This window comes from Mercenaria mercenaria, chromosome 12 (assembly GCF_021730395.1).
Source record: "Mercenaria mercenaria strain notata chromosome 12, MADL_Memer_1, whole genome shotgun sequence".
Taxonomy (NCBI): Eukaryota; Metazoa; Mollusca; class Bivalvia; order Venerida; family Veneridae; genus Mercenaria; species Mercenaria mercenaria.
This window is the reverse complement of record NC_069372.1, coordinates 55,706,514-55,728,564: the sequence shown is the minus strand read 5'-3', so window position 1 is coordinate 55,728,564 and position 22,051 is coordinate 55,706,514. Positions and strand designations below refer to the sequence as shown.

The window sequence follows — 22,051 nt, the reverse complement described above, 5'->3', positions numbered from 1 at the left end:
TTTATTAAACGCCAAATACCTGCTTATATCATAAAGACCATTGTTGGCTTAAATTCTGTTTAACATTGCAGATTAAACAATTGTTTGATTGATTCTTATTCCTAAACAGGCGTAAAAAAATCATTTTAAAGTTTGTTATATCACCGGCATATACGGCAAACATAACTGAAAAGAACTCTTCATCATTTAATTTATCATTTGTTTAATGCTGCGATTTTTTAACAATAAAATGCATATATCTGGTAATTTTGGATAGTAAGATTATCAAAATGGACTTTAAATGTGAACCACAGATGATTGTGACTATTTTCGTACAAGTTTAGATAGGAAGAAAACGTAAAAATGAGACTGTTTCCCAACTGTATCGCCGACTGAACCACAACAATAGACTCGGATAATTAAAAATCAAAGAAAAACGCAAAAAGGCTCATTATTTCGCCTGGTTCTACGTGTAATCAAAACAATGTACAGACTCCTCAGTCATCTAATCCCTCCGGTATTACAATATACTATATTTGTGCAAGGCATAAATAATATGGTTAGCTCAGAAACACCATTATCGACCTAGCAAAACAACACAATTATCGACCCTTTGCAGGCAATTATGCAAACATTTGACATGATATTTGGACAACTTGATAAAATTCAATTAATAGTGAGCGATCTTATGGTAAGAATCGATAAAATGGACAAAAAAAGTGTGTGAAATCGAGCGTAGCCAGAAATTTACTTGTGACCAGTACGAAACACTTTCACAATGCACTAACAGTAATCAAAAGAGTGTATAAATAGTAATAAGAGAGGTAAAAATGTTACAGTTTGAGACCAGGGAGTGGATCCATGATGGCCGAGTCCATTGTTAAACTTAACTGTAGGTCGATGAGGGACAGAGGGACCTGTGTCGGGGTACAAGATTACACCTAGGACTAACTCAGAAGAGATATACATATCAGTATCTGACAGAAGTAGTGCTTCAGACACTTCCCCAACCTCATAAGTGTCCCATAAAGATACCCCAATAGTTGCAGAAAGTACTGATATAACTATTGTGACTGGTGACTGCGTTGCAAAAGTCAATTTGTTTTGTAAACAAGTGTTAAATATCAAGAACCCATTGGCAAAAACTTCTCGACATTGACAGGGCACATAGGGTAGGTGCACAAAATTCAAATAAAATCCGCCCTAAAGTTGCAAAATTTAGTACAGAATCAAAATTGACGGCGAATTACGCATTTAAATATCAATTTATATCCTACACCGTACAATGCGAGCGAGCAGTTTCCTCTCGAAATTCAGCAACGCAGGCGTGAATTGATTCCCAAAATGTTGGAAGAACGTAAAGCAAGAAAAAGGCCGTACTAGTCAGGAACATTAATAATGTATGGTATAAACCTGTCCACACAAGAACCGACACCAGATAGGAATGTTCAGAAAAGTGTGACAAGTGTTTTATCCTGGAACATTGAAGGACTATCCACGAAGACGTTAAAGATTTTGTTTACAATTAAGACATAATTTTATTCAGTTAAACTTTGGAACGTAGCAATAATATTTTCTGTTGGGTGGGCATGAATGCTTCTAAATACTTAGAACAGAATCGTTTTCAAATCGAAATAATAGGGGTCACGGTGGAGTGTGCGTGTTTTAAAGAGATTTTCTAAAAATGGTATCGAAATCGTTGAAACTGACAGTAACGGTATTTCCTGGGTAAAATTGAGCGAGGACTTTTTTTAATATGATTACGATGTATTTCTTTGTTATATATATATACCGCCTAGTAATTCTGCTTATTTTGATATGCATGTAAGTGTTTTTTTTTAAACACTTGAAAGTGGTGTTCGGAAATATTCTCAATTTGGTAAAATATCCGTTTTTGGTGACCTGAATGCAAGATGCGGTAACAAATCCGATATTTTAGAAGAAACAGATCATTTTCATCGTTATATTCATTCAATAGAAGATAGAGATTGGAGTAAAATTTGTAATATTTTGCCTGAAAGAAAGTCAATGGATAGTATTGTCAGTTCATCAGGAAATAAGCTACTGGATTTGTTTCTTAGTACCGATCTCAATAATTCCAATGGCAGATTAGGTAGTGACGCAGGTATCAAAAAATGTAGTTTCATGTCCAATAGAGGTAAAGCTTTGATAGATTATGTACTATTGCAATATGAGTACGTAATTTTACTATATATAATCTGTAAACTTGTTCGCACCATAAACCTGTACAGTTTGACTTTAGTTTTAGATGAATACCATTAATCAACGATAGTAAATGCATTAATATTGTTGTCTTGAAATTGGACAATGAAGATAACGAAAAGATAAATAATTATAGAGAAATAATTGAAAATGAAATTTTGAATATTGATATAATTGTAAATAGTGTAATTACAAATGATGTTGAGCTTGATATAGATATACGGAGAATAACTGAAGTATTGTACGACAAATCGTTCAGTATTTTTGGAGAAATAAAAATAAGAAGTAAGAGAAATAACCGGAAGAGAAAACTTAAAAGCTCTTGGTTTAACAAGGAGTGTGAGGACGCCAGAAGAGACTTTAAATGTGCAAACAAACATTATTCTAAGAACAGATCGAATCAAAACATAGAAATACTTATTACTAAAAGGCGTCTTTACAGAATAGCTAAGAGGCAAGCACGTACTAAATTTCATTTGAATCAGAAAAAGAAATTGTCATCTTTAGCTGGTAAACATCTGCATACGTTTTGGAAAGAAATTAAAAATCTAAGAAAGAAATCTACTAAAAATGCATTGTCATCTGATAAATTTTATGAACATTTTAAGAACTTGTTTTCAAATGAAGAAACATTTATGAATGATTTTATTGAGGAACAGCTGAATAGCAGTCATGTTGTTTTTAGTAATGTTGATCAACTTGACATTAATTTCACGATCGAAGATATCATTACAGGTATTTCGTCCCTTAAAAATGGTACTGGAAAAGGTCAACCTATTCCGGAAATATTTATTGAATGTAAAACAATTTTAGCACCAGTGTTATGTAAAATGTTTAATCATATTTTTAATACAGGAGAGTATCCCTTGGTGCAGGGGTGTCATTGTACCTGTGCCCAAAAAGGGTGATCCAAATGATGTGAATAATTATAGGTGCATCACTCCCGTTTGTATTTTTGTCACAACTGTTTTCAATATTGTTAGACACGTGATTGCGCAAATGGGCTGAATGAAATGTTGAACGATTTTCAGTTTGGTTTCAGAAAAGACAAAAGTACCATTGATTGCATTTTTGTTTTAAGTTTAATTATCAGTTAAATGATAAAAAAGAAAAAGGTGAATGCATCCTTAATAGATTTCAGAAAGTGCTTTGATTTATTGTATAGAAATGGAATATGGCTGAAATTAATAGTCAGGCATGACTAAAAGTAATTAGAATATTGCGTAGTATCTATAGTTGTGTGAAATCTTGTGTCAGGGCAAATAGCTCCCTGTCGGACTACTTCGACAGCTTTATGTGCTTAATCCAAGTTGAACCACCTTTATTTTTTTATGTTTTTCGTATATGATATGCACGAGAACTTGCAGACAGATATAAAGATACATTTACATTGGAAGATATACAGATATTTTTACTTGTTGTTTGCTGATATTACAGTATTATTTCCTGTTCCAAGGAAGAATTACAAACCCCCCTTTACAAACTAAATAATTATTGAACAAAATGGAGTATTGTTGTGAATGTGGAAAAAACGGTTGCTGTGGTTTTTAAATCCGGACATAGAAATGAGAATTTTGAAAAACATTATAACAATATATTATTTAAAGTTGTTAAGACATCGAATGGGAATTTTTCCAAGCTCAAAAAGCATTGTCCAATCAAGCATTAAAACACTTTACTCTATGAATTCTTTATTTGATGTCATTGCTTTGAATGTCACGGAAAAGATAAAATTATTTGATAGTATGATTTTACCGACTCTGACATATGGATCAGAGGTATGGAGTTTCCATAAAGCAATTGAAACTGAAAAAGCTCATTTAAGATTATTGAAACAAGTTCTTAGTGTACGTCAAGAGACTACATCCTGTGCAGTTCTGGGCGAATCTGGAAGATTTCCATTATTAGTAATACGAAAAGTCAGAATCATTAGATACTGGTACAGAATTATGAAATCCCCTAACTCTCTAGTATACAGATTTAGTTTCTAAAAATATGCAAATAGAAATCTGTTGAATGAAAAAATGTTTAAAAATGATAGTCAGACTTAGGTTCATTATATTTGTTGGATACTGATTTTTTTAAATTAAAGTAAGAACTGCACTGTATCATCCCCCCCACCCCTCTCTCTCTCTCTCTCTCTCTCTCTCTCTCTCTCTCTCTCTCTCTGAAAATCAATATAGAAAATAACAATGCGGTGAGAGTCACCCGTTTATATTTAGCAGGTCACGTGACCATAATGTTTAACCTCCAGACGGTGAAGCGGAATATTATCCTGCAAAAAAATGACTACAACAAGTTTTAAATATCTAATTAATTTATTAATGGTTTGGCATATATTTGTCATGACTGGATTACTATAATATTAGATAATAATTATTTTGCAAATTAACTTCCCCGTCTACGGCAGAAAGTGTTTTATGATAGTTAAACGCCAAAATGTGAACTATCATGAAACACAATCAGTAATCAATATATGCACCCCCACTCTTTATGAAGTATGTTCCTAAACAACTGTTAATCCTAGTATGCAGTCTTTTAGCAATTCCATTGTCAGCTATATATCTCCAAGTTCGGCGTGGTGGTATTTGTGACCACAATATTTTCGTGTGTGGTAAGGCGTTCTTAAGATAATCTTGATGATTTACTTTCCATTTGGAACATACTTTTCTTACACCCTTTAAATATCTGTCTTTATTCTATACCTATTTTATCTATCCAATCGCGAACGTTCATTTGCAACACGTGACCGTACAATATATTACGGTATTTGGATGCACGTGCGTACAAAAATCCTGTATTTTCTGTATTTGGACGGTTCAACAGTCCCATGTTAAACATACGATAAAGCCCGAAACGCGTGAAAATGTTCCGAATGTAAATCGGATGAAGTTTGATTATGCGTCTTGAAATCTGGATTTAATGTGAGATTTTTTTTGTTTACAACACACAAAAGCGATTCAAGGGATAACAATGCTATCTGATTTAGATAATAAAACGTTCGTTAATAATCAAAAACTTAAAAATACAGTAAAAAGGATCATCAGATGTTGGAATATTTGAAAAGCCGCTTAAAGAAGCCGTTCCGGACGAAACCTAGAAATTGGTATCAGCTCTGACTGTCTGAATAGCTACCTCAGCAGTTTTTATTTAACGGTTAAGAAACAAAATGGAGAAGATTATGAATGGCAACGGACGGGCGGTCAGCATCAAAAGCATGTCTGCTCTATAATTCAGTTTTGGTCGGATCTTCACCAAACTTGCTGACAATGTTTGTGGGCATTACATCTCGGCCAATTTCGATAACCAGCCAAATTGTACCAGGCACTCTTTGATTATAGTCCTTGAATAACTCGAAAAACGGGGAATTTAGCCTTGTCCGCTCTTTTAAGTCGAATAGTTTTCATCCGATCTTCACCAAACTTACTGACATGTTTGTTGGCATATAATATCTCGGCCAGGTATTATTACCACCCAAATCGCCAAATGGCTGTTGTAGGGAGGTTGCACCAATACTTTTTAATGATGATACGCAGAAAAAACAACATTCAATGAATTACGTATATTACGTATGAAGTGAAATAAATATAGAATAAAAAGGTTATTTAAGGTCTAACATTGTTCTGTATAATATATATTTGCACTCGTACCAAGCTGGGAAAAACTAGAAAAGGCAGGAATACAATATTCAGTGAAACATTTTGAATTTAAACTATTATTATAGTAAGATAAAATAGATATAGAATAAAAAGGTTATTTAACATTGTACTGTACAATACGAGATATATTTGGACTCGTACCCAGCTGAGAAAACCATACTGAACTCGCCTAGCGGCTCGTCCAGTATGGTTTTCTCAGCTGGGTACTCGTCCAAATATAGCTCCGTATTGTACTGAACAATGTTAAATAACCTAATATTAAATGGACATATTTTTTCATACATATACATGCATTTTAGCTAAATGTTCATATTTTAAAACAGCTGCATAAAGGAGCACTCACAAATTGAAAAAGTACGAGCGTGTTTTCCGAAATAAATGTATTCGGTTTGACTGATCTATCATTTTATGTCTGCTATGTTATGTCTTTAACAAGATGTTTGGTTTTAATAGAATAATGGAATGGCCTCGAAAAGCGACACTTAACTATATTTGACACAGGAAGACGGTGGAAAGATTGAGAGCGAGATGCTAGATGTTAAATCTTCAAATTTGAAATTCAGATAAGTAACATCCAGGCGCACACGGATAAAAGTACCCCGTTTTCACCACCGAAAGATGCCTTATGACTAATCTGAAAAGGAATGACAGTAGTGGTTTGTTTGTTTGGGGTTAAATGCCGTTTTCCAACAGCACTTTAGTTATGTAACGGCGGATACTAGTAGTTAATCTAACCAGTGTTCAAAACCTGTTCTCCGCAAGTAACTGCCAACTTCCCCACATGAATCAGAAGTGGAGGACGAATGATTTCAGACAGAACGTCTTTTACAAAATCGTCATGGAGAACATACGCCTCGCCCAAGGATCGAGTTCATGAGCCCGCGATCTGTATATCTGCCTTATCCCTTTTGAGCTAAGCGGGCGGGCTGACAATAATGATAGAGCAATTTACAGGTACATATTATTCAGATTCATAAATAAACCCGAAGTAACTAGACTGACAAACGTTTTATGATTTCACTTTGGTCAATCGTGCCCATACATACATAATAAATCATCACTGTCTTAAGCATCTGGGTGTGCGTTTCATAAAGAATATTAGGATAGTGTAGTGATGGTACTTTAGAATTAAAATTCCTCTGTACAGACTTTTTCCGTGTGAAGTGATAGCTAGGTGCACTAATGTTCTAAATAAATTTGTATTTTTCCTCCTCTTTATGTAAAAATAGAAATATTTAATATTTGAGAAAATGACCTCCTAAAGATATCTGAAGAAAAACGAACACCTCTCATTGACTTTGGGAATTCCCCATTTATAGCCTATATCAAATGTCTTAACAGCAGCTGCTAAGAAGTTTCAACAGAGTATAGTTAAAATGTTTTGTAAACCAAGTTATCATCATTTAAATAGAAAAAGTGGAAACTCCACAGGTCGCTAAACACGACAAACACGAAACTGTTGCTGGCTCAGTTTAATTGAGCCTGTTCATGGACGGAAGTGGAAATGCATGCTACCGTCCACGCCCTCTAGCCCCGGGTTGAGCAGAACTCAACATTTACATATGCTACAAGTTCAAAAGTAATTTAGAGACATCTGCATGTGTGTTCATACGGCGGTGCACATAGAACCTTCAATGATACACTTGCATGTAATTTCATGAAAAGCGGCGTATGGTCCCCAGTTAAAATAATGGGTTTTCCCTAAACGAGAAAACAATGAGCAGAACTAAACAAACTGGAATTTAGAAAGGGGATCTGAGGTTATGGAGCCTGCATATCACAGGAACTGCCAAAAGACAAAATTAAAAAGCAGGCATCATATCCAAGGGGTGATTATCCAGTACCCAATACACAACTCCATGAAAGCGGGAGTATTGGAACACCCAGGCCGAAATGGTCAAGCTGAGAAACTAAAGAGTACCAATAACACGACATAAAAGTCGTGCTGAACGATCTGAGAAGTACAATAAAATCTGTAAAAAGATCCCGTGGAAGATAAGAATGCAACCATGCAGAATAATAGCAGACTCGGACTGATTGAGTCTGTTCATGAAAGGCAATGAAATATGCAACACCTCTCACGCACCCTAGCACCGGCTTAAACGGAACTCTATAACACATCAACTGAATGAACTCCATGGTCCCAAATGACCAGAAAATATAAAAAAAACACTATCTTTTAATAGCTGAAAAGCCAAAACTTAAATATCTGAGGAAACATTTCTTAATGTGATTAAATTTCTTGAAAGGAATTTAAGCATTTTTTTTATTTTGATGCAGTACTAAACTTTCTAGTAGGGTCTTAGCATAATTTATAAAAAACATTGTCAGTGTAAGCCATGAGGAATGTTTGCATGAGGAATACAAAGAGTTTTAAACAAATGTAGGTCATATTTTGTCTGCCTGATCAGTTGTTGGGAAAATGAGACATATTTAGTTTTTCTTTTACTTTTGACCAATGTGTTGGCTTCAGTTTATTGGTCAGTTCAGAGTTATTCCCCCTAGATCTTCATGGCTTTGTTGTGAGTTGTGAAGAATATGGCATACATTACCTTCTTGACACTCATGGTCCGCTTTGCATGGTCTTTTGCCAGACTTTGTTGCCCATATTTTGTTCTGAATCTTTCGTTTGGGCTAAAAAAAGTGAACCCATGTCTCGTCACCAGTGACGACATTTGCGAAAGACCGTGCATTCTAATTTGGAAACTGTTTAAGCAACAATTTTGCGCATTGCACGCGTGCCTTTTTCTGCTCAACTGTCAACAAATGGGGAATCCATCTAGCACAGATTTTTCTCATTTTCAAATTACGTTTCAGAATTGTATGAGCTGCTCCTAATGAGATGTCAACCATACTAGCTATTTGCCTAGCGGTGTATCTTGCATCAGTAGCAACTATTTCTTTCACTCTAGCAACCATCTTGGCAGACGTTGCTGTTTTCGGCCGACGGCCATGTGGTGCATCTTCTGTTGAAACTAACCCACATTTGAGTTTCTTAAACCAACGAATAACTGTCGAAAAAGACATTTCATTATGCCCAAAAACAGAACATATTTCATCAAAAATGTCTTTATACTCTATGCCAAGAATACAACGATTCTTGATATAGGACCGTATTTCAACGGTGTACGCCTACCTTCTTCCAACCATTTTTGTATTAGTATACACGAGTAGGCAATGTTTAGCGAGCAATAGACACAGCTAAAGTGAACGGATTTTAATGGGTGAGGTATCAATGTAAAGCTAACATGTTTATCTACACAATAATATTAATTTCCTCGTGTGTTTTGCATTACTGAGCGAGATAACTTTCTAGATGCATTCATATTTGAACAATCCTCGTACATAGACTTACATATAAAATACCTTTAAAAGCTTCTTGTCTGAAAGTTCAAGGCCTAGGCCTTTGATATTTGGTATGTAGCATTGCCTTGTGGAACTCTAACATGATTTTTAAAATGATGCCCCTGGGGTGAAAATAGGCCCCGGCCCGGATATCACTTGTATATGAGTTATATAGGAAAAATACATCTAAAATGATCTGATCATATTTCCTAAACTGTTCCATTATAATAACCTGATGACCCCAAGTAATTAGGGATCATCTGATTGTGACCTTGACTTACTGACCTACTTTCTTGATTTTTAAGATAAGCCTTGAAATTTGGATGACATATACAGTTTTGCACACACCGATCTTAACATTGACTTTCAGTGTCCATGAATGTGACCTACTGCCCTATTTTCTTAATTTGTAGCATCAGTTTGACATTTGGAACATTTAGCTCATATTACTCAGGTGAGCGATCCAGGGTCAGCATGATCCTCTTGTTTTTTCGAATGTCGTATGTCACGTGTTGAACGACATTCAGATTTTTCTGTCAAAGTCAAATGTTTTATATCGCGTACTGAACGACATTCATTTTTTTAATATCGTATGTCGTTTGTTGCGCGACATGCATTTGTTTTCAAATGTCGTTTGTCGCGCACAGAACGACATTCAAATGGTTTTGAATTTCGTATGTCGTTTGTTAAGCCAACTTCACACAGCTGAAGAAGACATTAAACAACACATTGCGAGATTGCTAAAATAGGCAATAAACCTAGCATTAAAAATTCATTACATGTGCAATCAATAACGGATAAATAAAAGGAACAATAGTGATCGTAGCGTATGTACGTACAGTCGAGTCCACTTAATACGAACTCGCTTGATACGAATTTTCGGATTAAACGAACGAAGTCCGAATTCCCCGGCCGAGTCCTTCTATTTTCTTTGTTAAATTATTTCGGTAATAGCGAACTCGCTTCATACGAATAATCGGTAGATACGAACACATTTTGGAAGTCCCAATAAGCTTAAATATTATACTTTTCCATCTTTTGATACGAATTAATTTTAGAAGTCGGGGCCGTTATAAAATGTGTTGAAAATAATAATATGGTCAACCTTGTGCCGCGTGGTAATTGGACAAAGGAGTAGTTCACACTTATTTACAAACAAACACTCGGTTCTTTGTGTATCATTTCAATATAAAACAATTGAATCAATTGACAGGTCAAGATTTAAAGAGGTGTAAATAATTCTAAACACATTATTGACGTTCTAGTGTCGATACAGGTAGGCTGTGTCTTACAAAATATACAAACTTTTATCCCTCTTAGAATGATTGTTATGTAGTACAAGCTTCAATGTTGGCGGTGGATATAATTTGGCGCTCTGGACCTCGACCGCACATTAAAATTTAAATTAATAAATTTTACGTGTTTAAGTATGACGTTTGTTGTGTAATTTCAATGTTATCTGAGTAAATTAACTTAATCAGTTTAAAACTATAACTACTTTCATATATCGGATCTATTCACTGATGATACCGGTGATACTGCCCAACTTGCTCGGACAAATTATCTGGTCATACATTCATTAATACGAATTCCGTTTGATACGAACATATTTCTTAGGTCCGGATGAGTTCGTATAAAGCGAGTTTGACTGTATTTGTTGTATTTGTGACTCGATAGCAAGTGTTATGGTGTAAAACTGAAGCTCCAAGATGACAAAAGTGTGTGCTTTATTTTATCTCGTAGTCACGAGTTAATATCTCGAGTATGCTCATGGATAAAGAAGTGCACTTTTGTCACCTTGCAGCTCCCATGATAATAAAGGCGCAGGTACTTGATATAAAAGTATGTAGATAACCTAAATTGATACGCTCTTACACGTTTTTAAACGTCTTAACTGTACACATGTTAATATTTGAAACGTAAGAAAAATAAATGTTTAGATATCAACAAACGAAGGAAATGTGATTGTCAACACACTTATTGTACTTACATAATATCGTACTTTCTTAATTTAAGAAAGCCTTGATATAGTAATGAAAATCATAAATATATGAAATATTTGCAGTAATGTACAAATGTGACTAAAATTCCTAAACGTATATTTGATATGAATAAACTTATTAAAAGCACAGCTATGAAAATGACATCATAAATATTAAAGCATTGGAATGAATTCTTTCTGATTAATATTCTAATCGGCAATTGCGAACTTGACATAAAATTTCTTATGAAAAAGCAAACGTATGTGATATTTATCGGTTACGTGCTGATTTGATTGACAGCGCCAGAGCCATTTTTGTTTTTAGTTTATTGCGATTGATCTGTTCATAAAGGCCGCTGATTGGTAGTATTTTCTGCCGTGTGCTCTCAAGTTACAATTGTTTGAAAATATGCTAATTTCCATCATTCTGTATTTACAGCGATTTGTATCATCCAAATAACCAACAGTTGCATATTTCAGGGGATATTACAACGTGTGCAGCATTCATTAGATATAAGTACATAGTGATAACGAAATTTATTTTTATTCGTGGACCAGGTTTTTCGGCTCACACCGAGTTGACCATTCTCTAGTAAGTATTTCTTATCATTTTTCTTTCGTTTACGCATTGTCATAGCTTAATTTAAAGAAAATGTAACTTTTGACCCAAATAGTTGTGTGTATCTAAAAACCGAAATAATTGTTTTGGGGAACTTTGAAGAAAAAAGCGTCCATCATTTTTGTGAATTTCATCATCCTAGTCAGTTAGAATGCATTACTTGTACAGAGAAGCGGAATGAAATAGAAGAAATCCTGTAAAAAGTAGCGAGATTGAATAAATATTTTATGTAGTAACAATATTGTAATATTTGAAATGTACATTAAATATGACTGCGTCACGCAAACTACGTATAACAGTTGTTTAAAAATGTCTCAGACAGACCAATTCTGTGATAAAGTACAAATATAATGATATGGTTTTGTAGTTTGCAATAGTGTTCTTTTTGCTAAACGAAAAGTGAAAGGAACATAAGCACAAATATATATGAATAGTCATTGTATTGTATGTATCGTTTCCGTGTCGATATAATGAATATTTGTCTTAAAGATATTTACATTAAGATATTTGAACTGTGGTATTTAATTCCAGATGAAAATTCAAAATGTCACAATAAAATAGTTCACCGATAGCCATATTATATACTATGCTCTGTCTTCAAAAGGTTTTAATCAATAGAGCTTTGAAAGGAAGACAGTCACATTTGAACAACATTTAATGACATTAATTTTATCAGTTTTCATTTATTCTGTTAGAGATCCGTTAAGGAACAAATGGACTGATTACTAAACAGTTTTCCCTATTGGAAATGTATATTTTATTACTTTAAAAAAAACAACTTACTTTTAATGTAAACGTATTTAAAAAGTGATAATTTTCTTTTGATTTTAATATAATTGATTGTTATACATTTGTATTTGATAAATATAGAGCTTTGGCTTCGGAATTCATCTATTTTCTTACTGTATTGGTTGCGCAGCACATATAGGCAAAGGGATGTAATATTAATTTTATAGACATGCATGTCTTATTAATTTTGGCAAAATATGTACTTGTCGATGCAAACCTTCGACAATTTTAATACAAAGTGCTCATATTCATATCATTCCTTAGGCAAAATTTGCAAGTATTTCTGCTTAATTTATACTTATGCCAAAAAACGCTTTCTTTGTTGGGCAACCAGGATAGAAACATCAACGTTTTAAAATATTTCCAGTGAAAGTCGGACGGGCATTATGAACTCGTTGAAAACATATGAGTAAATAATCAGTTGATTAAGTTTTGAACAGATCGATTAGTTGACCAAAATCTGATTAACCACCTTTAAGCTCTGACTGATGAAAATATACTAACTAAATTGTAAACATTTCTATTGTACAAACCTTTAAATTCTAATGAGTAAATATACATATTATAAATGTAAAACATATAAGTGTACAATAATGTACATAGAAATGAATTTCTAAAATATTGCAATGCGTTCAAATTTGATTATCTGAAGACGGTACAAAAGTTCAGTATGCATAAACTCATTTGAAAAAAAAAAGATTATTAAATTTTGCAAATTATGTAAGTTTCAAAACATAAGAAGGATTGCCATTTCTTAACTGAAGCAGATTTTAATTTCTCTGGCATTAGTTTCAGTCAAAATATTATGTAAGTATCTTTTAAATGACTGTACTTATCAAAAGAGAATATCAAAATTACTTATTTTAAAATATAGAACAGTTACACAAAACATAAAAGTTTCCTTTCCCTGTCATTATTATTGAAAGATACAGACACAATTAGATTTGGCTAGTTTACCTGACAGTTTTCATGATTATGTCTATAAACTTACATAGTCTTATTTTCAGTGTTATGTAATGCCTTGAGGTTAAGAACATATAGATGACCTGAAGAATACTTTATAACTTTTTCAGTCTTTCTTCCACTGTAATATATAACGGTATCCATCTTCTGTTTCATTTCTACCACATGAAGGAAATAAAGTCTTTCAGCCATGGGATTACTAGTACTGGTCCCATCTACCTATTTCAATCGGTATTCGTGATTTCTTGTTCTGAATGAAATGAGAATTAACTTGGTTTATTTGATAAAGTTTTGAATAATAACCTTATTTTTAATTATGTTGTAAATAGTCTGTTGTTCATACTACTGTAAGACTTTTGTGTTAATTAAATATGTCATTCCAAATTTGTAAGTACAGGTCAGTTATAATTTGCTTTAAAGCAAATGACAACAACGTTCTATTTAGCGTTTGTTGGTGTCCCCAATAATTTCCAAAACCATGTGTATACAATAAAGTCTTAATTTATTCACACCCTTGCTGTTGAAATACATAATTATATAATATTATATTTTCATAACTCTGTTAGTTTTACCCAAAAGTTTATCATTCTTTCCTTAATATCAAATTGTAGTTGCCCAATTCTCCACATATCATTTAAGTTTATGTAGATCTATTTAACTTAAATATAAGTTTAAAATACTACAACAACACTCTTTCTAAATGTCAGTGTTTCCGAAGCCCAATAGTTCACATTGTATAGCAATATTGGTTTTATAGTTTTATTAAATACTCAAATCTGTATATCGTAAGTGAGCTGTAAGACCCTGCTCTCTTTTAGTAGTTAGAACATTGCTTTGTTTGCCTGTTCAGCTGTATGTTTTTATTGAATTTAAAGTAACCTTTCGATTTGGAGAGTTATATCCCAATATGCTTATACTCATTCACAATATTTAGTTTAATTCCTTTGAAAGTGAAAATCTCGTTGCAGTCTTTACATTTATACCCTAATACAATTATTCTAGTTTTATTGATATTAACCGTTAACGTCCATGTGTCTCAATATTCCTCAACAAGCTTTAGGTTTTCTCTAAAATCAGTACTATAAATTATTAACCAAAACAATGTAATTTGTATATAAACATCATTATGTGTAATGAATCTTCAAATCATTTAGAAAGATAGAAAATAGCAAAGGAGATAAGTTCTCTCCCCTTTTCGTACACCCATCAGGTAGGGTGGGGAGGGGGAGGGAAGCTGTGGTCTCATCATTTGTTTTTACTATAGACTTACTACTACTACATATATTTCTGATTAGGTTAAAACATGTCCCATTTGTAGCTTAGATGTCGAAAGCCTGTTTAAAATACATGCACGCACAGTTTCTCTTAAAATGGAACTCAATACATATATCAAACATTGTCGAACAAAAAGATTATCTGTTGTAGAATGATTTTTCCTTACTCTTGCTGAGCAGTTTTTAATAAGATCATTTTCGTAACGATCCAAGGAACAATTTTCCATTGGCAAGTCAGCTTAGGAGGTTATGTCACAATATACTCTCGTCACAGCAAATTTCTTTACACTAGCACACTAGCACCTGTATTTGCAAATGGAATTTTTATTCTGTGACTGTGTTGTAATTCTGGGAGAACATCTTTTCAAAATGGCTGATATTTGTGCCAAGTTACATCAAACGTTCTCCATGCATGAAGAAGAAATGCTACGGACAAAGTTTGTGGACGCCGCCCGCCCGCCAAGGGCATTCCCATAATACGTACTGTCTTTCAGATGAGCGTATAAATAAGATAAAAGTTAGTATTAAAGTATTCAACTCCGTGTAAATTTCGTAAATACATAGAGGATATTTGTTTGTTTTGAGTGAATATGGAATATATCTCACTGAGAAGTGAGAAAATTTCAAATATTTTCACGAGCGCGTAGCGCGAGTGAAAATGTGAACATTTTCTCACTTCGAGGTGAGATATATTCAATATTCACGAAAAAGAAACAAATTTTCTTTTTATTTTATGCTCAATTACGTTGAGATGTGCGTTTTGCAACTGTTTTAATCTCAGCGCGGGAAACAGACGCGCGTAAACAGACATGACGTCAGACGTGCTGTGACGTTATAAAGACGCATGCAACATAAAGTTCCATTTTGTTTTATTTTTTGCTGCATAACGGTATGAAATTCTCTTTAAGTAAAATATTTTGAATCGAGAAATATACTATAAAGAACAAAGTGCGACTACAGTTTTCATCCTGTTTTAAGCAAATAATTTAAAATTCATACACAATGTAATGAGGGGGCGGGGCTATATCTCTCACAGTGTGAAAATATAGATTTCATATTTTCACAGTGTGAGTGATGAGATATGAAAATATTTAACTGATATAATACAGTATTTCATTAGTTAGCATAAAATAAATATTACGGTTAGTCTCAAATATAGTACTGAAACATGTGTATGTCTCGTGCCAGATTTTATTCAGATGTTAAGTATTTTGAGGAATAGTCTGAGCATTACAGTACATTGGCTATGGAACACATTTCCTCCTGTCTTGAGTTAAAACAAGTGGGAGGGTGTTTTTCGTGGATGGCTTGTATTCCGTTTGAGAAATATACAATCGAATTTGCTACTTGTAACTAAATGTATATGATGAACTGTTTGGGTAATACGAATATTCGACTGTGAAATGCGTTTTAATAGATATAACGGCACTCGTATGATATTTATTCATATATGAACAAAAATCACATTTTCATCGTATTGCCTGATATGCTGACTTTTCTATAAGCAAAAAATGTGATTTATTAATTACTGTTTCATGTTACACGTATCATTTACTTACTTTTTTACTCCTAAATTACGTGTGTGTATCCTTAGCAATTCGTTGGGCAGTCATCACAGGGGATATTTGACCATTCACTTGGATACAAAAGTTCATTAAGTTTACTTATTATACCCAATATATTAGTATCAGGTGGCTAACCTGGATTCCGGTCCGTACGTCCGTTGGTCCTTCCGGCTATATGTAGACGGAATTTGTCCGGGCTATTTCTCAGCAATTATTTGCCAGATTTCAATCAAACCTCGTAATAATTATCAGTACTAAGCCTAGTTGTGTATGTACGAAGTGGGTTCTATTTGGAATATTTTTCACTTAGTTATGGCCCTTTATTATTTTTTCTTTATGTGTATATGGAAAAAAATAGTCCGCGCTTTTTTTTCAGCAATTATTTGCCAGATTCTATCAAACCTTGTAATTCTTATCTGTACCAAGCCTGGTTGTGCATGTGCGAAGCGGGTTTCATTTAGATGATTTAGACTTTTATCAAATATTGCTATTATTATCACCGGTACCAAGTGTAGTTGTGCATGTCCGTTTGAATGAAGTTATGGCCCTTTATTTGTTTTAAATATGTATATTGTTACATTGGAAAAAAAGTGTGGCATTGGTCTGCTGATGCGTCAGGTGTAGTGTGCTATGTGTTGTGTGCTTGTCACCTTCCGCTTTCAGCCTCCACCGCTGGCAAAGAGGCAAAGAGAAGAAGGAGGAACATGCCAAGGAGAAGAACCAATCTGCATGCGGAGGGTGTCTTCAACAAGAACATTGGAAAATAACTTTAATAATTTTCTAACATATTTCATATGCTGTTAAGTATAACTAGTTGATAATCCTTAGTGACTACATGGTCCCTTGACCAGGACCTTGACCTACTTTCTTCTTTTTATAAGATATTGCCATACAATTTGGACGACTTGTACAGTTTTGAACAAACATCTCATAACTGACTTTCCGTGACCTTGATTTTGACCTACTGACTTCAGTGACCTTAATTTTGACCTACTGACATACTTTCTTCAATCTAAGACACAGAAATGAAATTTGGAGATACAGTTTTGCACAATATATTTTGTGCATCTTTGTACATTTTCTCCCTGTACAATGTACAAATGCAATGTATCATATTTTCAATATCGCTGTCCTTTTGACAATAAGCTGCTGTCTGAGGGTATTCTTCACCATTAGTGATAGGTCTTGTTTTATTTATTTATGAAACGTTTTTAGTAGAGGCAAAAGAAATCAGGCTAGTTTAAATATACATGAAGTTGTACAAATGTATGTGTAGTGTACGCAGTTTTAAACATTATCTCACCTAGCGATTTGCCTTGTGAAATCTTTAAATAAGGTCGTGACCCTCTCCCTCTGAATTGTGTTTTAGTTTTCACTTGTATTGATACGTTGTGACGGGTATGACATACGTTTTAGGTCGGACGCTTACTTAACTGCCAGCATTGGGATATATGTTGAATAGAGTAAGCATTTTAATAATATCTTAATGTCATGCATCTGGTCCTCGCTGAAACTCCTGCAACTTCCAACCCCATTGATTACCTTCCTTTGGTTGGTCCATTCGTCTTTCTGTCGGTTCATCTATTGAACACAAAAGATAGATTCTGCATTATCTTGTAATTCTAGGAAATAGATTTGTTTCATATTTTAACAACAATTGACTTTCACAAAACATTTATACACATCTATTTTGAGCCATAGCTGCATTACTCGAAGACGAAGTCACATTTACGGTCCTACGTTCTAACCTATTAGAAATGTCTGACCAAAATTTTAGAACATACATGTAAGCAACAGTAAGACTAAAGTACTAAAACTTATAAGTATAATCACAAATATTCAAATCTGAAATTTGAAACTGGTTACCTGGGGTCTTAAGTATCAATATCGAATCATGGACAAACCGTGTTAACACACCAGGGGCCACATGTTCTACGTGATCTTCATAAAACTGTCAAAACTTTTTTTATCTACATAATTCTTAAATCTAGTATAAATTTATAACTATATCATTAGGTCAAATGATAGACATTTTGAAGCCACATTTTTCAAGTAGATCATCATAAATCTTCGTCAGAATGTTTGTCTGTCTGACATCTAGGTAATGTTAAAAACTGGAGTACCTGAAGTCAAAATCCATGCCCACTTGGTGAATGATTTACCTGATTTATATAAAACATTGTGAAAATATTTGTTAATGAAGTCTAGGAAAAATTAGATACTAGGTTATCTGGGATAAGAATAAGGTCAGAGGAGCGATACAGAGCATTAAGTACCCTCTAGTTTGCAGTATACAGTAGATATGAATGATCTATAACCTCTGCTCTTTGTGCGAACAAAGATATATTCTGATCGGCTACATCACCTATATAAGATATTTTAACAGCAGACATCCATAATCCTTCATTTGTTTGATTTGGCCTTGTGTTTGACTTTATGTGTTTATGTTTAAATTTCAATACCTTACACATCTATATAGAAACTTCTGAGGTGCTTCGTGTTTTGAGGCTGAGTGCTTGGAACTTATATAATCCGTTTTACCCTTTAACTTAATTTCATGCCTGAAGTTGTATATTCAAGCTAAAACTCGACAGGGTTGTTGTTATCATTATCATTTGAAGGATGCGCTAGATATCATATACATCAGTTACCTTTCGAGATTGCAACCATACTTCATTTGCTATTTAGTATTTAAATAGTGTCACATTCTACCAGTTATCTTTGGTATACAAGTTTGTGTTGCATATCTATTTAATACTATCTGTCCTCTATATGAAACTGAACACTAATAAAATTTTCAAGTTGGAAAACTTGAAGCGATAGTGTTAATATAAACTTTATAAAAGTTAAAGACATGGAGGAAGTTACTGGAAGCGAGGAAGATACATCAGAAACGAAACTGCAGAAAATTCTGTCGGGGAAAATGAAAAAGTAAATGTTACTTTTTATCTTTTTAAATATTATACTAATCGATGATTTGCTTCTATATAACGCCATTATTTACGAAAAAAATTCACCATTTTTCCCTTTAAAGATTCCCCATTGAATTGTACAGCATGGACACTTTTTTTTTTGGCTTTCGAATATTACATCTGATATCATTTTATCATTCACGGTTCTGTGTTTATTTTTCTAAAGCTTAAAAAAGTTGGATTGCAATCTCTAGCCTAACATATTTATTCATTCCGTCATAATTACCTTTGCAATTTACGCGAATAAGTACTTCTTTTGTCTGAGTCTTAACTTTCATTTGTACAATCTTGCAGAAAACGGGTAGGTAGTTTCTATCTATAAAACCCCCTGAAAAAAACAAACTGAATATAACAAGCCGGCGTTGTTTGTAAAATCTATATTCTCTTTGAAGACGTGTCGTATGCAAATGGATGTACATTTTTTTTTAATTTCAAGTATGTGGGGCACCTAACCCCCTAAATAGTAAGGGTCATATGCTCATGCTATGAAGTTTGGTAATTATAGGCCCCAAGCCCTCTCAAACAATATATCTGCAACTCTGTGTAGTCTGAAGTTCATTGTAACCCTGAAAATCAGCCTCAGAACCTATAGGGGTATTTTCTGACAATATAAAGACATGCGTTTGAGCAGGATATCCAAACCATTCAGAAACATTATGTCTACAGGCCCCAAGCGTTCTTCAATAATATATCTGCACCTCTGTTTAGTCTCAAGTTCACTGTAACCTTGAAAATCAGCCTCAGAATGTATTTGGGTATTTTCTGACAATATACAATCATGCTTTGGAGCTAGATGTCCAGACCATTTAGACAGTAGTGTAAGTCCAAACGTCACTATTACTTTGAACGTAGACTTACTTACACCGAAAATATTCGAATACTGTTTCACTATATTTGGAAAAATATAAATTCATGAAAAATAAATAAAAGCCAAATGAAAGAACCAAAAATGTTCGTTTATCTGATTTGCCAAATCCGTCTTTCATTATAGATTCGCGCGAAAGTGGCTTCTGTCTTTGTCAGACGTGTCATTTTGTATATTAGCGTACCGAGATTGTACATCGCTATGGCGATGACAGTGTACCTTGTAGTTAATACTTTTAGATAATTCTAATGGTCACAAATTGATGTAAATCCGTTCGAAGTTGCCTTGTTTTCGGTAGGTTAGGTGCGAACCATGTATAATTAAAAATGATCAGACATTACTATTACTCGGATTTCAATCGAAGTCGACAAAAGACGTGTTTGAGTAAAGAAAAATGCCAAAAAGTGTAGAAAACAAGTCAAATAGGACGCATATAACTTTTTTGACGTAAATCGGATTATCTGAACGAAAGAAGTATAAAATACTTTATTTTTATAGCTCTTTGTCTGAATGGTCAATTTTCAGACAAAGAGACGTAATGTAAGACCAATATTTTTTCTTTCTATTACCCTTATGCCACCCCGCAGTGAATCTACTGTCAATGAAAGCACACCTGTCGTTTAGAAGTATTTCACGCGGTCATCTGATAAAAAGTCGGTTACGTGTAATAAGTGTGGACAGACTTCACTTACGCGAGGGCTACACCAATGTAAGAAATAAATAAATTCTATATAATTTTTATTTGTATATAAAGGCAAATAACGAATATTTTATACTCCAAAAGATGAACAAGTGATGAGAACGATTTGTCAGTTTTGATTCGTCAATGACTGAATTACTTCCGGTGTAAACGAAAGTAGAATTAATGCATGTCTCTGATTAGGGAATGAAAAACACGCAGGATTCTGAGCTGATTTGTTGATCACTTGATGACCGAGTATTCGAATATTCGTTCAGAAGGTTGACCGAAAATTCGAATACCATCGTTGCCATCCCTAAAATAAATCATATCGTACAATACATTCAACTTTCGCTGTATTAGATCTACTAGGCAAGAAAAAATATTGAACAAGTTAAGCAATGGACATTGCAGTCATCATTATTTAAATTTGTCATGTACAGAAATGCGTACGGGAAACAGTTTTCTAACGGTTTAGTTTTTATATCTAGGCAGACAGTAAAATGATTCAGGCCAAAATAAAAACCTTACATATTTAAACAATACACGATGTGAAAGAATCTCTGATGCAGATAATCATGTGTATCTCTTAATGTGAGAAGTACATGTTTGATTACGACAGTTGGGTTGGAAAAAAACTTTGACATCCGTCTTGTTCAAACAAACATGTAAGAAATCTACATTTTAATCTTTCGAGCTGAATTAAGTCACTGCAGAAGAATAGAAATATGAACTATCGGCTACAGTCACGCGCTTTAAAATAGTATTACACCTGCAATCTCTAGTTTCTTTAAGAAGTGTTTAACTTTTAGTCGGATGATAAATTTACCTGCAACAGTGTAAATGCTCAGTTTTCCAGGTGAGCTTTTGTGACCGCTCGATGTTTGTCGTCCGTCGTGTGTCAACAATTTCTGAAAAAATATTTTCTTCAAAAGCACTGGACAGATTTACAACACACTTCACAGAAATGATCATTGGGTGCCCCCCTAGTAATTGCCTAAGAATTTGAATCCATCCAGAACTCTGGTTGCCATGGCAACCGAAAGGAAAAATCTTTAAAAATCTTGTCCAAAACCGCAAAGCGTGGAGCCTTGATATTTGGCATGTGACATCATTTAATGGTCCTCTATTCCTCTAT

The 22,051-nt window shown here is 33.9% G+C and overlaps 1 protein-coding gene across 1 annotated transcript in view; it reads left to right on the top strand.

Moving 5' to 3' along the window:
- The first annotated feature begins 19,071 nt into the window (after positions 1-19,071).
- LOC128547398 (guanylate-binding protein 1-like) overlaps positions 19,072-22,051 on the top strand; it is a 44,954-nt gene continuing 41,974 nt past the window's right edge. The window contains exon 1 of the mRNA XM_053520133.1: positions 19,072-19,328. Within this exon, the coding sequence (XP_053376108.1) occupies positions 19,252-19,328 (77 nt within the window). The 5' untranslated portion in view covers positions 19,072-19,251. The remainder of the gene's footprint in view (positions 19,329-22,051) is intronic.